At 39.3% G+C, this 18,112-nt stretch overlaps 1 protein-coding gene across 2 annotated transcripts in view; it reads right to left on the bottom strand.

Annotated features, from left to right (window-relative positions):
* The window catches only part of hlcs (holocarboxylase synthetase (biotin-(proprionyl-CoA-carboxylase (ATP-hydrolysing)) ligase)), a 41,960-nt gene that overhangs the window by 22,815 nt on the left and 1,033 nt on the right, over positions 1–18,112 (bottom strand). Inside the window, exons 2-6 of one of the 2 annotated variants that reach the window (XM_041951888.1) lie at positions 10,725–10,865; positions 9,213–9,375; positions 7,437–8,476; positions 4,765–4,944; positions 25–305 (exon numbers count right to left, since the gene is read on the bottom strand). In XM_041951888.1, the coding sequence (XP_041807822.1) occupies positions 25–305; positions 4,765–4,944; positions 7,437–8,476; positions 9,213–9,375; positions 10,725–10,865 (1,805 nt within the window). The remainder of the gene's footprint in view (positions 1–24; positions 306–4,764; positions 4,945–7,436; positions 8,477–9,212; positions 9,376–10,724; positions 10,866–18,112) is intronic. The other variant, XM_041951889.1, reaches the window with a different exon arrangement.

Raw genomic sequence — 18,112 nt, 5'->3', positions numbered from 1 at the left:
CAGGCTCAGGGGGACATGTGTTACCCTTCTAAGAGGTCCATGGTAGATGTGGCAACCTCAGCATACAGCACGGTGCGCCCCAGTATACTGGTCTTCAGATTCTTGCTGTAGGTCTCCATACTGAACTGTGCCCAGCTCTGGGATTCTGAAGAGTCAATGACCATTGCCAGAGAGCCCTCGGGCAACACAGGACCATCCAAGAGCTCAGAACAGGACACCATCCTCAAGGAGGCCTTGGGCAATGTGAGGAGGCCACTTTGATCAGCACGTTTCTGTAGCCACTTCAGAAAGCTGGTCTTGGCCTCCTGTGTAAAGGAGCACAGAAAGACAATATTACCATGAGTTATTTCTTTTATATGAAATACTGTAGCCATCTCTCTACAGAAACACTGTCTACAGTCAAACCACACTTGCATTTTCTGTTAAATGTGATATCAGATATACCACCTGACACACTGACTGAAAGTTTTCAACAGTTTTTGCATTACAATATACATAAGCCTTGGCGCATACTATTAGGGAAGTAAAACATTCAACTTATATAGTATAAATGGATTGTTTTTATATAGCGCTTCTCTAGTCTGCCAACCAATCAAAGCGCTTTACAACACAAGCCTGCATTCACCCATGGTAGCTAAGCCACCTACTCATTCGGAGCATTAACACATTCACACACCAATGCACAGCTTCAGGAGATTGGCGTTCAGTATCGTGCCCAAGGATACTTTGACATGTAGACTGCTAAGGGATCGAACCACCAACCTTCTGATAAGTGGACAACTGCTCTTCCTCCTGAGCCACAATCCAATATTTTCTAAAAGATGGACTAATACATGTCTGTTGCTCTCAGTTAAAAGCCCATTGGTTTGTACTGAAGACATAAAATCTTTTTTTGTAATTACTGCAATTGTTCAAGGTCAATTTATTTACTATTCTGTAACACAGGTTTGTACAACAAAATGCAAACTGTAGTTCTTTTATGCCACACACAAGCTATGAAAAGCTAAAAAAAACAAAACCCCAACATACTATTGTGTACAACAATAATCTAATTAAGAAGAAACAAAAGTATGAATGACCTTCTCGAGATCAGATCAAGAGAGAAAAGAATTGTTTAATGAGACGCTTCTTAACTGCTAAAAACAAGATTGAACAACTTTTGTAATATGTTTTTCAAATTAAAGGCGACTGTCAAATCTTATATCCAGGTTTCTGGCTGTAAGTTTGACACTTGTAGACAAGAAGCCACAATGTTTCTGTTAAATAGAAGATTTTTATTTATTTTTTCCATTTCCCTGGAGAAAGTTTTGGGACATCTGGGACTAGTTCTGACAGACAGGATAATAATTGATGAAAACTGCCTTCTTCACTGGTTATTAATGGGGGCATAAATTTGCATGTCATCTGCATAACCTTGGTACTGAATTTTGCATTTATGCATGACGTCCCAATGGCAGTATGTATAGAATAACAGAGGGTCAAGGATGGAGCCTGGAGTCTTGATGACCCTGTAGACTTGCCTACATTATTACATAACTTATCATTATATACACACACAGAAATTCATTTTGATACCATGTACCTTTATTTGATAAAGGACAGGTCAAGGGACAAAATTCATGAATAGTCTCTCATATGAGCTGGATTGCTAAACAGTGGCTCTGACAACTTTTTGAAGTTTTTGTACTGCCATTTCTTGTTACTGTTCAGTCGATATTTATACACCAATACAGACATGTGTGGTAAGGTGAAACTGGCCAATAATATTAACCATGCCAATGTGTTGTTTGAGCTCTACATATGAATTTGTCATATTATACAATCCAGTTATGTTTTGTGGTTATTACATTAAGGGTGAGGCCTGGAGAGAACATTAATTGCATTTGGTGCATGAGGGAAAGTATCATAGTATAGTATATGTAAAATTCTACTTGTTGAGGTAAAGAGCTTCAAACCTGTTGTGCACGAGTAGCAATATCTGACAACAAGCACTCATGGAAACATGCTCACTTAACCTAATCCACTTTAAACCAAAGCATCCTGACAACTTTAGGACTGAATAAAAGCTTTGCGAAGCAATCCAAGGTAGTATACCCAAAGTAGAGAGGCCATTCTGAGACATGCTGAGATATAAAGTTCTCCTACTCCACCGACCTAGCAATCTGGAAACAATTCTGCAGCCCTCAATTTTCATCAGCTTGCTGCTTGTTGGGACAAAGTGGCTGGGGCAGCACGGTCAAAGGTCACATAGTAATCCAAACATTCTACAATGAAGACAAAAGCAACTACAATACTACTGCTACTTCAACTAATATTATTTTCATACTATTTTATATGGGGCTCAGGCTCTGTGCCCAAAAAGGACAGCTCACTTCATTGGTACCAGCCGGTGGAGGGGTCAAATTTGGGAATGTGACCAGAGTTGCTTTGAGGAGAAACTCAGACGGTTGCTTCCTGTTTCTCAACCTGAAGCTCCACCTCCCCCTAGTGGCTGTTCTTGGCTGTTGTTAGGGTGTGTACCTGTACACTCCAGGAATCCTTCTGACTGAACTTTGCTACATTTATTAGTCAAGTTGAACTTAATGGTATGTCTTATTCTTGTGATGATAACACATCATAATGACACAACTTCAAGAATGTGTTTTTCTTATTGCTAAGTCAGTAGGACATTTACTGTGCAGACTGATGTATTTGTAGAGTTTGAGCCTAACGTCTGTTTATTTTTAAACGCTGAAGAGAGAGTCTAAATCTGAGTTTAAAATCTGGACTTTTACCAGCAGGATTTTGTAAAAACTACTTTGAAAGCCAATTCACCTCCTTTTTAATGGTGGATGTGCACGATAACCACTCTAGGCCTAGAAGCTGCATCAGCAGCTTAGAAAGATGGACATGGGCTGTGTACCTTCCATTGACTCAGGTAGGCCAATTATTCTTATGTTGTTGCAGCAGCTGTGTGACTGGAGGTTGATGGTTTTGGCCTTTAGCTTCCTGTGGCTCTCCACTGTAGTTGTTCATTTAGCCTCATTACCTCTACATTAACACTGAGCTGGTTCACATTAGCTTCAAAGGAAGTCAGGTGGTGTCCATGGCCTGAGACTGTCTGAACATAGCCTAGTTTTTCTTCAAGTGAAGTTTTTACAGTCTTTTTTGTTTGATTTCGATGCCATTTTAGGTTGTTTTAGAAGACTAATAAAAAGATAAAAAACTGTCAAACTTGACACTGCTTTGTACAAAAAGGAGGATTCAGAGTTGAATTGTGTATAAAGTGTAGGAGGAGGCAGAGGAACGTGTATTTACTCCATCCCTCACCCGCATTTTAATATGATGATACCATACCAGTTGAATACTAACATATGCAGAATGTAATTAGCATCTCTCTACATAAACTGGAAATAATGAGCCCCAGGTGATCACCCTCTGCTGGACTCTCCTCATGTCAATGCCTTGACTTATCTACAGTAATTGTTTGCAGCACAGAGGCAGAGGCAAGGTGACTATTCTTAGTTTCTTTAACTGTGAAAAAAAAGAATTGAGATCAATTTCTAAATCCAATCACTCCATAAAAAATTTAGCTTTTTATTTTTTACACTGCTTTCAATTGTGATATCTTCAGGATAAAGTGAACCTCAATGTTTTCTAAAAATCAAACCCCATGATAGTCAAACTGGGTAGCTGTGGTCAGCCACTGTGATGGCTGATCAAAGACTGATTAACCGCCCACACATGTTTGTATAGGCCCTCCATACACAGACCACCTGTAAGCCTGGTCCATATATGCTCATATATTTGCATATGTTTAAGAAGCTAAATTGTTTCCACGTGTGTTGTATACAGAGTACCTGTGTTGTTGCTCATACAGTTAACTTAAATAAAAACAATCTGATGTTCACTGCGTATGTGTATGAGTGAATCTATGAATGAATAACGGGAAGAATGTTTAGATGAGACTGGTATTTTCCTTGGGTGGCAGAATGTCAGCATAATTTTTACGAGATAAGGCTTAGATTCTCAACTTCTGATTTAAACACAATGTATATAATTTCTACCACCAGGGGTCCTTCAATCAAAACAATGAAAACAAAAGATGAGATTGTGAAGTACCGTGGGATCTTGGGAGTTGTTGACTTCATTGTTTAACAACCACCACTGCCTATGACAATCTATCCAACTTGACTCCTCGCTGGCTGAAGTATCATATGGTGTTTCCCAGGTCACCATTGGAGGCAATCAAATGAAATGCACCATAACCTTAAATAAAACTCTGAATTTCAACAATGATAGATCACCAACACTTCGCTTAAAACATCAGAAAAGTCTTCTCCAAGCACTCCTACTAGAGTTGTCCATCCAAAATTTTGGGACATATGATGCTGGCTTTGCAAAGAAATTCATCTCTAATCTCAGAATACTCTCTTCCTCCTGGAGCTGTCTATGGTGCTGACTGTTTTTTTTTATGACAGATGTATTGCCTCCAAAACACTAATCGGACATGGAACAGGTATACCTTTACACATTTATAGGCCTATCAGCTATATACTGTAACCCCCTAGCCTCATATGTTCTTATAATGGGTCATGTAATGTGGACAAACTGTTGGTTTGGACATGGTGTTGATGAAAAAAATCCAGAAAAGTTTTTTTTTTTTTTTTTACATAACTAATGTAGCTGACAAGACTATGTCAAGCACCTTGCTTGTTTCACTGTTTACATGTGACCTTATCTTAATCCTGCAGCCTGACAAAGTACTGACAAATTAGCACTTACTTGAGAGGTTGCCAGCAGGTGGACTGGGCTCACAGCTGGAGTCTGGTTTAGCTCACAGCTGAGGCCCAGAGAGGTGAGGATCTCTGTCAAGACTTCATAACGCAGTGCATTGCTGACCTTCAGTTCATCAAAACCTTCTGACGTCAAGTTCTGGGAGTCAGGGGCAATTTCCAGGTGGACCTGCAGATGGGCAAACATAAGAGCATGTGTATCCTGCTTTGAAACATGTGCTTACTTTAGGGATAGTGCCAGCAGGAATCAACTTTTTTTTCTATTGCAAAAAACAAATACAAATTAACATACATTTTACCAATCTGCACGGCACAGTATAGACATATCCTTCCAATATATACAAAATCAAGCTCTCATAACACTCAATTCCACCCTGTGTATGCTCTCCAACAAACTCCACCTCAAAATCAAAATCTGTCCATGATATCACAATTAAACATTTTCTAACCTAACACCTAACACTAATTCGATTTATTGAGCTACATGGGGATGTTTCAAATTATGGGACTGAGCACTGCCTGTCTCCTTCTCCATGCAGCTCGAGGCAGCAACAAAACTCAAAGAAGTTCAAATTCCACAGCAGCCAGACTCTACAGAAATGCTCACCAACGATTTATCCATCAAAGTAAGACTTTGTGGGTGGAGTGCATACACATTCTGCCCCTAAAATGTATTGGATTTATCAAGAGGCCTGTCTGGAGTCACCACTTGCATGTCATTTGTGTGCTTGCAGGTACTCTTCTACTTGTTGCATATGTATTTCAGGGAGGATTAGCCAAACAATTGGAAGAGATACATTAACAGTGTTTGATTATGTATCCTGCTGTTGGCAAAAGAAGCAAGCATTCAATTGAGGCTTGTCCTGTATATGACAAAAAAAAAATCATTAGAAACAAAATTAAGCAATCACGCTATTATTAAAGAACACAATATATGAAAGGAGGTCAAAATAAATTGACCAAATTGACCTGGTTCTGGTCAGGTTATTTTTCAGGATTACCTTTCTGTCAGTCTTAACCAGAGCTACAGTCAATCTGACAGACTGAAACACAGTGTTTTCTCCCTAGTCCCTCCTCCCTCTCATGGGGGTGCACATACTTATATGCTCATATCTCTTTCAGTATAAATGTCTCAACAGTATTCCAGTCAGCATGCACTTTTAAAATCACTTGAATTAAAACAGAAGTAACCTGGAATAATAAGAAACATTTTCAAAATCTGACTATTTATATTAAGGGCACACAGTCAAATCAGGTTGATCTACTAAGGTGATTATGCACTTGTATTATGTACTGAACTCACTGCTAGTCAATAACATGGTGCCAAAAAGTATTTTTTGCCTTGTTAGGATAGGTTGACATTTTTTGTTAAGTCTGTCTTAAAACAACATTCAGATTAACATAGAAACAGTTCTTACTTGCTGTAATAGTTTCTCCTGTTTAACCTTGCCACTAAGAGATCCCTTCTCATGTAAGTCATGCAGGATAAACTCCAGAGTCTTATTTTTATGCAAAATGGTGTTGATCTGTGCATACACCTGACCTAGCCCTGCTGTCCTCATTGGAACTGGGGATGTAGGTGAGGCAAACCTTAAAAAAGTTATGCCAAACTTTTATCAACACATTACATGTACCACCACAGGGGTATGCCTATCGATAAATGTTATTCTCCATTCATGGAGGGTTACAAGGCTAACTTCTTTGCCACCATTTGGTAACTCAGACTATGACACCCTCTTCATTATACCTGTAAAAAAATCAAAAGAAGGTACAGTATGGAAAACTGAGGTGAAGAGACAGGTCAGACGTTGTGACTGCCCAATCAGAGGCTTGGCTTCAGAACACACTGAGTGACTCTGGCAGGGATATGATGATTCAGCTGGATTGGGGGAAGTTGCAACAAGATTCATAGCAGTGCTCGCCAACTGTATTATTCCTCTGGTGGCTGTTTTATCTGAACTAGAAACCATGGGTTGATGCAAGTAGCTGGTTGTGGCTTATATGTAGAAAGATACAGGCACCATCCTACGGCTGAGATTTGCGCTCAAACTTAACCAAAGTGGAATATTCTAATGATCGTCATTGTCATCGCACTAAGCTTTTAGCACATCATCGAGAGTATTCCACCCCCACCTTTCAGTGCACATACTGAGAAGTACAATGCCTTTTCACTTTATTAGGTAAACATGTACAACCTAATGCAATTCAGTGTAACGGCACAGCCACAAGTTCTACCTTTTCGAAGCTTACAATGGCTACTTTTTGTTCAAACTTTCAGAGAGGTGCCAATTCGACTTCATGTTTATTACTGGGGTCAATAGTTAGTGGCGGTATTGTACTGGGTCACATTGTACTGAAATGTGTTTCTAATATTCTTTGCCCCACATGTTTGTAATTGGGGTGGAAAAAACATTAGAAACAACTCTCAATATAATGCAAAGCAGTTCAACATCACTGCAAACTATGAACTCAATAAAAAACATACAATTAAATTATTACTTCCCTGACTGTGTCAATAAAAATAAAACATTATCATCTTTTTACTGATTGAATTTTTGGCTGAACTGTATGTGATAAATAAATCTTGGAGCCTTGAAATATTTCAAACAGCATTCAGCCCTGCAAACTACAATCAGTCTTGATAATGTCATGTGTCATTACCTGACAGAGCACAGCTTCCCCGCCATCCCCTCCATGGGTAACTCTGACTATAACCATATCCCTCTGGTGAGGGACATCCCCTTTCAGCTCCCCCCAGAGCTCCACTTCCCCTCCTCCCTGAGTATTCCTGATGTAGACCTTCCCACTTGCCAACAAGCTCAGTTCCAGTTCAGTGCAATCCTCCCTGGTGAAGCTGAGTCTGCTAACCTGCCCCCGTCTCCTCTCCCTGATTTCCAGACAGAGGCCTGCAGGGCAGAGGGTGGAGGCTAGCCCTAGTACCCTACCACCCTGACTCAGGTAGGTGAGAAAGCAGGTCTGAAGCTGGGGGGTCAAAGTTTCCTCCTCTGCCAGTACCAGAAGCCTGGTGTTGTCCAGCCAAGGATCACTCAAAGCCTGCTGAGGCAGGAGGGGATATATTATGTTGTCTTCCATGTTTACACACTCTGATAAAAGCCGACTAACTGCCTGAAAACGCTCCTGGCAACCACCTGTGTACACCAGAACATTTGGCGGTTTGCTATTACGGTCAAATCTGCTGCTTTGACCAAAAACCCCTTTGGCATCATGCTCAACTTCATCCAGAGTCTCATCCCCACTATCAAGTCCTGCTGAGTTATCATCAGGAAGGTCTGGAATGTTCTCAGCTGAGGCATATTTGACAGAGAGGATAGTGCTGTTTTCAAGCTCTAAACATTCGTGGCAGCTGGACAGATGGAGATGGTGTCCATGGCCCTCCATGTGGTGATGATTCCCCAAAGAGTGGTCCTCCAAGTCACCAACAGGTCCCCGATCCTGGGTGCTGCGGAGTGGCTCTGACCCTCGTCGCTCTTCTAATCTCCTCTTTGCCTCCGGGGTGAGGAAAAGACTTCCTTTACGGCAGTGTAGGTGCTGTTGGTCAGTTGACAGGTGACAAGGCAAAGGCTCAGCAACACCCTCTTCAGTCTGAGTGCCACAGACCCAGAGTGGAGTCTCAGTCTTTGGGGTCTGTGGACACTGCTTCTCCAACAGTGCACTGAGAGTGGATTCTTGAAGGAGGACAGCTATGGGAATGTCACAAAAATAAAATGTATAGAAATGTCAGTGCAATCTGGTGACTTACGATTTGTAAATTAAAAAAAAGTATTTATGTAAACAATGTTTAAACTATTGATAATAATAAATTAGGTATGAAAATATTGGCCAGTTGACATGCGAATGTGTTAGCAAAGAGTTGTATATTCACACATGCAGCGGATCTGTGGTTTGGTTTCCACCAACTCCTGAGAAAAATATCTGGCTCTTTGGGAGCCAAAAACTTCACAATGTTCACCAGAAATTGGCTAGCTCTGTCTGTCCCCTCTTTGGTGTTGGTATTGTCGGTGGCTTTACCAGAGCATTTTCACTGAAAACAGCTGCTTACCACTGCTGAAAACAAGGTTGATGAGAGCAGAGCTTGTGAGCCGTAAAACCAAAAAAAAAAAAAAAAAAAATCAACTAAAAGAGGCGAAAATGCTCTGTTTGGCTGAGGGGAATTGCAGAGTTGGTGCTAATTCTGTGTGTCTGTCACTAAACATTACCTCTCCAAAATGTAGATTAAGTTTAAGATTAAAATAAAACTTTTGTTGACATTTGTTACAACTCATTCTTGCTGGTGAACTTATTTTTCCAATTTAATTTAACATTATAGAACATAATGCTATGAGATTTGCACTCTAGGTGAGGTGATCAGAGATGGGGATGTGAAAATACAATTGAACATAAAAGGGTAAATATGAAATGCTACTGAAGGCAACATACGGACTATCTTTGAAGGGATAAGTCCATTGTCCAGATGAAGGCGATCTTCGATAAAAGCCACCCCCAGCCGACTGAAATTTTCTACACTGGCCTGAGCCACTGCCCGAAATGGCTGGCCAGGGCTACAGGCCACAGGAAGACAGTAGTCAGACCACTTCAGCACCTGCGGACAACACACACGACTAGTTAGCTGACACTCTGTACTGATCCACAGCACAGGAAAAGTATACAGTTCATTATGCCCTGTCTACTCAATCAATCATCAATATCATTCTCTGTCTCTCTCCTACATTGACCACAAGATTAAATCTCTGCTGAATATACTGATGCTGAATTACCCAAGTCCACTGTATTTACACTGTATAGAATGCAATACATTTTTTTCAGATGTGGGCAGCTCTTTCTGGTCCTGTATTTATCAAGAATTCCTCAAGGGAACTATGACTAAATTAGGACTAAAACCAGTCCTACCTGGACTGAGGGTTATTGATGAAGGTTCCCACACTAACTTGCCGTTTCAAAAACACTTCCAACCGCAGTAGTAGAAACTATTAGACGGTTGCAGGTTGAAGAATTTAAAAACAGTAAAATTCCAAATGGAGAAAATAGGAAAAATAAATATGTGCAGGTTTTATCTTTATCATTTAAGCAAACAAAATAGGTCACTAAGTTATATATGTAAAGATATAATGGGCAATTTACTGCACATCTTAAATCTTATGATACTAATTTAGCACTATTTATCAATACATCTAAATACTTTAATTGTGAAGTGACGAGGAGGGCCATCCTCAGCACATCATAATATTAAACTTTCCTTTCTGACTTGATTCTCTGTTTAAAGACTAAACTAATAAATGGTATCAGCACTTAAACATGTTGGGTAGGAAACAGAAGATGTGCATGCATGGAGATAATATTGAAAATAAAGCCCAGTATGATCTCTATCATCAGGCAGAAGTACGTCCAGCTCGAATCCAGTCAGAGCTAAGGAAATACCAGGTGGAAAACAAACACCCAAAACAAAAATGAGATGCATGAATATTGAATCCTGCAACCGAATCATGGAAGTACAATTGGCTACCTCTTGAAAATTAAGCTACTTCAGTAATAAAATGAAAATGCTACTGGCATAAAAAAATAAACAGAATAAAATACTTCGACAAAACAGCAATACTAATACTTGTCTGTGGTGAATGTACAGAGATTGTCCTGGGCTGACATTGGGTTCCCAGCCTGAATTATTAGCCAAGATGGCCCTCCTGCTGTTTTAATTTGTGTATTTGTCGCTGGTAAGCAGGTTCTGAGTTAATTGAAAATATATATGAAATAAAACAGAAAATATCTTTTTTTTAAAGAAAAAACACAAGGATGTAATTTTCACCAGATTAGGGAATAATAAATTTCAGTGTTGGGGAAAGCAAGCCAAAATATGCCAGCTAGAGGCAAGTTTTGATAAATTTGAATGACTGTTCTGAGAATATTACTTCTTAAGCAATGTGTGGTGCCTACTTTCTTATTCGATGTGTGAGGAGAATTGCAGCCCACTCTGTGTCCTGTAGCTTCAATGATGAATGAAATATTCTCTATTCGTGGACCACAAACCAGTGACGACCCCAACAGCAGAGTCCATTTGCTGAGGTCATCACATGCCTGGGGACAGTACAGACAGAACTGAAAATAACTCCACTCTTGGATTAGTATTTAGTGACAAGAGTCATCAAATTCTTTGCTCAAAGGCACAGAATGGCATCAAATCATGCAGAGACTGTGTAGAAGCAGGGTTACAGTAAACAGTGACATAATGACATCCTAGCTGAAGACATTTTAATATAACAAGACAAATGATCTAATGTGCCCAATAGAGTTTCATTTTAACTGTTTATGGAAGCCCAGAGTCAAAGTCAAAGTCAAAGTCAGCTTTACTGTAAATTCTGCAGTATGTACAAGACAAACAGAGAATTAAAATTACATTACTCTCAACCTCTGTGACAAGACATAAATATATATATAGAGAGAGGGGAGTATCTTAAAATGATAATGCAAACATGAAAACAACCTTTGACATCCACGTTCAATTGCTATAATCTAATTTGCATTTTCATTCATGTATGCATGCTTGTCCACAAACTGATATGACAAATATGAAAGGAAAAGCTGACATTTCATTGTCAAAGACTAAACTCGTCTACAGTGGAAAATATTAAAATGCTAATTCTATCTTGAAAATTAAAATGCATTCTAAACAATGTAGCCAAGTTTTTCATTTGTGCAAGCACAATTTAAGTCACTTTATGAAAATATAATCTAATAATTTGTAAATGAAAATGAAAATTTCACTCTCATCAAGGCAGGTCTTCAGTTGGATCATCACTTTCTCTGTGGTGTGTTTCTCTCAGTAAGGTCCACTCACCTAGTTCCTACCGCTTTGAAGCTGCAACATGTACCATCAACAATGGCATATTTTTCATGATACCTGAAAGATTTACCAGGAATAAATGTCAACGACCATAATTCAAGTGTAATTTAAATGCTACAGCTACACACCCATCATGTTACATACACGTCTCATCTCATCATATTCTATTTAAAAAAAAAATCATCTGTGTAGTGTATGTAGAGTGTATGAGTGTATGTAACAGGATGAATGTGTAGCATCAAATTACAATTTCAATAGTCTCTGACTGGCCAAAGTTCATTTGAATATTTTTTCATTTGAATTTGTCAATTGAAAAACATTTGAATACTGTCCACTTTGGGGCAGGTTAAGTCTTTCAAAAATGATTATCAATTGCTGTTTCCATTTCCATTTTCAAATTATTCACTTTAGAATGTGATGGCATATACAAATAAATGAAATAGACCGAGTGCACTTATTCCATAAGCATGAAAATGAAATGTAGCTGAGTGAGTGCACTGTTTCCCTTATTGCATTTGAATCTTGAGCAGGGTGAGTCTTTACAAATGAAATGCCAAATGCTGTATATTATCTAAATTTTCATTTTCAGATTGTAAGAAAATTGTATTTTAGTTTCAATTGTTACTTAAATACTGTTTGCACAAATGGAAAATCAGGCCACGAGTGCCTTTCTTTTTTCAATTTAATACGGCCATCGAACAGCCATATCAGTATGTGAACATGAAAATGCAAATTGCATTACTGCATTTTCACCCAAATAACACATTCATAAATGGAAAATTATAATGCTATCATGGAATTACATTTTGCAATTATCATTTTAATATCATCCCCCACAGATTTCCATAACTGGCAATGACATCAGTTGTATGATATTAATTATTATCACCTGTATGGCAGTGCTCAAAACTGCATACATTTGTTGCTCTGGGTCACAGACTCAAGAGTAACACCCATACCATGTAGCTATTTAATCTGCTTTTGTTTTAGTACTATAGGCGGGGCCACTGGGTACTCTTCAAATTTAATTGCGCTGTTACATGTACTTTTAACTTAATACTTGCAAACGGTGTACCTTTATTTTGAAACTAAAATAACTGGCGGTGCCTCCAATTAAATTTAATGTGATGATAAAAATATATACCTCTTATTAATGTTGGATCCATGTATTTTAACCCTATTCATCCTTTTTATCATTTATTACGCACACGAATTACCATTTAATGAACTGTGATCCAACATGCCTGTGAATATTCTCATTCATCCAGGTCATTGTAAGCTTTAGGGCATTCAATCGTTCGCAACTGGACCTCGTCAGTTTGTCTTAGAAGACGTTTCGCCTCTCATCCGAGCAGGCTTCATCAGTTCGTACGCAACCAGACTAGATAGGACAGCTCTAGTCCAATGCAATGATGTTAGGTTCAAGTATGTTGTCAACATATTGTGATCCAACATGTTGACCTTAAATGCAAAAACCCACAAAAAGGCATTTATTTAACCAAAGCTCACAAATAACACTATTTACAGTCACTTTCAATAAAAATAAACAGAAATAGGGTAATGATAAATTGTTAACAAACTAAAAAAATATCCTATTCTTTTGTAAAACACAAAATTAAAACTAATGCTTGCTGACAATACTTCTCCTTTAAATTTCACTTATGACTTTTAATTATTCTCTAATATCAGAAGTGTATAGAAATTTTACCATGTAACCCAATTAAAAGACTATGGTCCCACACTCTCTCACAAACACACACACTCAGCGATACAAACGTATAATCAAGAGAGAAAAAAGTTGACTTGCGGCTTGGGAGCATGGAGGCCTAAAAACTGGAATGGCTGCTTCACTTGTTTACACAAGCATAAAATAAAAATGCATGAGCCATGTAATCAGTACTCACGATTCCTGGTGATATCAAGGGGATTACATGAAACGAAAACTGGGCAACTGGCAGCAGGTGGAGCATGTAGCACCGAAAACAGAAAACAGCAGCAGACAGAGCACCAGATAAAACAGGAGTGACAGCCTACAGCACACCAGCTGGAAGAAGCTCTCCATAGTGATCCAAAGGAGTTTTCCCTGTCCTCTCTCTCTCTCTTTTACAGTCACAAATGCTCGTCTCCTCTTATAGACCACAAAAGTTCAAACCCAAAGGATCACTGGTCACCAGCCACAAGTTATGGACAATCACGCAGTCATACTGTATTCCTGTTCACTCAACAGCGGTAACTCGCGTCTGCCTCCCTATAACTACAGAGAACCAGCAGCTCACGGCTAAGTCCCACCACTTTTTCTGGGAGTGTAATTAGATTAGACCTTCCAATGAAAGTGAAGAAAATGAAGATTCACTGGTAACCAAGTAAGTTTGTTTGGCTGATTTCGTGTGCTGGCTTGTGTCGTATGGAGGGTTGGAAATCCGAACCAGTTAACCTATGGGCAACAGACGGTCTTGATTCAGAGTTTTAACAACACCAGGATCATGATCTCGTTTGACCTTGTATAGAGGCAGGTTGGCAACCTCTCCACCACAACATAAGGTGTTGATTTCCATTGGTGTTGCAGTTTGTGCTTTCCAGTTAGTACAACGTTCTGAATAAGGACTCCGTCACCTTCTTCCAAGGGCAGATCTCTCACACATTGATCATACTATGCCTATTTATCAGGTGACTTTTTGTGGCTGCTTCTGATGCAAGCTTGTAGGTGGTCTGCAACTCTTTCTTCATCTGGGCCATGTACTGCTGGTAAGAGGACTCACTCTCTCCATCAGGTGAGGCACCAAAGCAAATGTTGACTGGTAACCTCGCTTCCCTTCCGAACATCAGGCAATGTGAAGAGTATCCAGTTGCATCATTTTTAGTACCGTTTTATAGATGCACTAGTTGACTGGTGTGTTGGCTCCAGCATATCCTGGAAGGTAGACCGTAATACACAAAAAAAATTTCCCATAACGCTTTTGCTACAGTGAGGGCTTTTTGATCCTTGGTAGGAAATGCTTGTGCATAGCGCGTATCGTGATCAGTCACAGGTAGACTAGATCCAAGGCGCCATTACTAGTGATCTGATTCAACAGTGAGGCACATTGAGGGAGCATCTTTCTTGAGATGCATCTTCCACAGGGTCAACCTCAGTGGACATACACAGCCAACAGAATCTGTCTTTAATAAGTTCAGTGGTCCTTTCCACTCACATCATCATCATGCAGGGACCTCAATACCACAGTTTGACAACTCTCAGGCAAGACAAGCTGTCTTAACTCCCTTCCAGATGGTTTCATTGTATGTGTGTTATGTGTTTTCCCCACATAACTGGCCAGCCACTTAAGTGACCTATTGTCCAATTGTGTGGCTGACTGGCCATTCGGCACAGCCCATCGACAAATACCATTGGTTAACTGTCAGTCAGGACCTGTCAATCACCCAGTTGCTGGATGGGCAGGGCTAACAGAGTCACAGCAAGTAAGCCAGGCAAGGTGAGGAGTCTGACGACATTATGGAAAAACAAGCACTGAAAAAATGCCCCAGCATCAGCAGCAGCATCTGATAGCGGAGGACAGACCCCGCAGACCATGCCTGATCCTGGCACTACCCTCCTGGCTTCAGGCTACTTATTGCAACATCATCATCAGCAGGAGCAAAAGGACCTAGTGACACAACAGGTGATGGAGAGTGAGCCTGTTGAGGCTGGGGTAAGTAATAAAAATGAGCATGACAGATCTGTAAACATCAATACCAGTGAAGTTAGCTGAGAGAGAGCTACATTTTAAAGACACATGCAGACACCTGACACGTGTCATTTTACATAGGCCTAATAATGTAATAGATCAAACTGAGTCACTGAGTTATACTAACCGCAAAAATGTTCTAATAATAAATATTAAAAAAAAGTGTTTTTTTGTGATTCCAAAAAGGTGGTCTTCACTCATTTGAGAATGGCTCTTATGTATTTTTGCAGTTTTTTTTTTGTTGTTGTTGTATTTGAGCTATTTCCTCATCCACTAATACACTCTTTACCCATGTCCAGCTCAGCCGGGTTTTAGGGCAAGTCAACTCAAGAACTTGATAGAGAGAGTCAGCCCAAGACATCGAGCCAAAGCACAGAATGGCCACCAAAATAAAAAAGCTCTAGAGAACCAGGAGTGTGTTAGACAAAGCCTAGATTATTTCACATGCCCTGATCAAAATTACGTGCAGTCTTTTTTTTTTTTTTTAAATTACCACCCTCAACAAAACATGGACAACTCAATCATTTATCAATGTCTCTGCCTCTTTCTATTCCATCCTCTCTTCTGTCTCATCAGGTTGTCTTTGGCTGTTACCTTTATCAGCTTGCCTTTTGGGCAATAAAGCCTTTTTGAGTTGTCGAGTATACAGGGCTGCTGTTCACCACTGCATTGGGGGTACATAATCTCTGGATATCATACGGTGTTTTTCCCTTGTTCTGCAGAAGTTTGAGCAATTTCTCTGACAAAACTTTTGAGCTGCCACTGTCCTGAGGTGCTGTGTCGTGCACTGTGTTCCACACACTACCACCCGTTTAGGGCATAACTTCTGTGGGAATTTTGGTGCGGTCTATCACGTCACGGCACTCACATAACACCATTAGAAACTGATGTTGAGAGTGAAACGTTTTGCTCCTTACTCTGACTTTGCCCAAGGCTTTGATTGTCTCTGCTGTTTCTTAAATAACATCTTCTGTAAGATTTCTGGCACTCCAAATATTAAGAGGGCATGATGTACATCTACTACCCTCTGCACCAGTTAACCAACTCCAGCTGTGATGAACAACATGCTTGACTTGTCATACTTGCCACGTGCTAAAACCAGCTTATGAGCTTTTATACTATGAGGCTAGTGAATAATAGCTAGTCAGATAAATCAATCCACGCCTATCCGAGAGGTGCCTCCAAATTATGCAACAACCATTCCATGTAGCTATATAATCTGCTTGTGTATTAGTACTGTGGGCAGGGCCCTGGGTACTCTTCAAATTTAATGGCACTGCTACCTGTACTTTTAACTTCATACTTAGAGTGTTCCTTTATTTCGATGAAGCATGATAAAAATATATACCTCTTTTTTGATCCTGTATTTTAACCTTATTTATCCCTTTCTTCAGTTAGTATGCACATGAAAAACCATGTAATAAACTACGACCCAACATGTTTATTTTAAATGCAAAAACCCGCAAAATAGGTATTTATTTAACCAAAGAACACAAATAATATTATTTAAGGTCACTTTAAATAAAACACAAAATTCAAATGCCTCTCAATGACGCTATGTCTCCTTTAAATTTCACTTGTTACTTTTAATTCATCTCTAATATCAGGGATGGTGTAAAGCACTATTAACTTATCACCTTATTAATATACTGTGGGCCCCCACTCACACACACACTCAGCAATACCAACATATAATTAAGAGAAAAAAAATGCTGTTGCAGGCCTGAGTCGCAGCTTGGGAGTGTGGAGGCCTAAAAACTGTAATGGCCACTTCACTTGTTAACACAAGTATAAAATAAAAATACACGTGCCATGTAATCAGTACTCAAGCACACCAGCCAGAAGAAAACCACTCTCCGTAGTAATCCAAACAAGCCTTCCAAGCTGTCCTCTCTCTCTCTTTTTTACAGTCACAAATGTTCGTCTCCTCTTATAGACCACAAAAGTCCAAACCCGAAGGATCACTGGTCACCAGCCAAAAGTTATGGACTGTACTGCAGTCATACAGTATTCCTGTTCACTCAACATTGATAACTCGCCTCTGCCTCCCTCTAGAACCAGCAGCTGACGGCTCAGTCCCACCCCTTTTTTCTGGGAATGTAATCAGATTGGCTGCTAGTTTAAGACCTTCAAATGAAAATAAAGAAAAACGAAGATTGACTGCTCATTATATATTATATGTATATATATTATATTATAAGCATCAAACATTATATATATATATACATTTTTAACTCATATTTATATGCTTTTAACTTACATTTAAAGTATATTTAAACATTATAACTATACTTTAAATTATTTAAACCATATCTAAATGCTTTTAATCTTTTAGAAAGCATTTGCATGTTCATCTCTAAATGAAATTTAGCCAGGGTTGCACAAGTAATCAACTTTTTGCCATCTAGTGTCAAATCAAGTTGAATTTTCAAGCAATAAAGTCTCAGACAAGTCCATGAGTCTCCAATGAGGACTCCTGATTAGTGCTTGCTCATGATGGAACTGTTGGGTCTCTGTAGATGAAGAGTTTGGTCTGACCTGCTCTATATAGAAAAGCGTCCTGAGACAACTTCGGATGTGATTTGGCAGTATATAAATAATATTAATAATAATAATTGAATTGAAATTGAATTAAAGTCTAACTCGAGTCTCATGTGTACATCTCTGACATAAACCTTCGTGTGTATGTGTTTATGGGCTAAGTATGGAAATCTGATTTCCAAACAGCTACAATGACACTGGTACATATGGCTGTA

This window comes from Chelmon rostratus, chromosome 14, assembly GCF_017976325.1.
Source record: "Chelmon rostratus isolate fCheRos1 chromosome 14, fCheRos1.pri, whole genome shotgun sequence".
Lineage (NCBI taxonomy): Eukaryota > Metazoa > Chordata > Actinopteri > Chaetodontiformes > Chaetodontidae > Chelmon > Chelmon rostratus.
The sequence above is the reverse complement of the archived record's forward strand: the minus strand, read 5'-3'. Positions and strand labels throughout refer to the sequence as shown.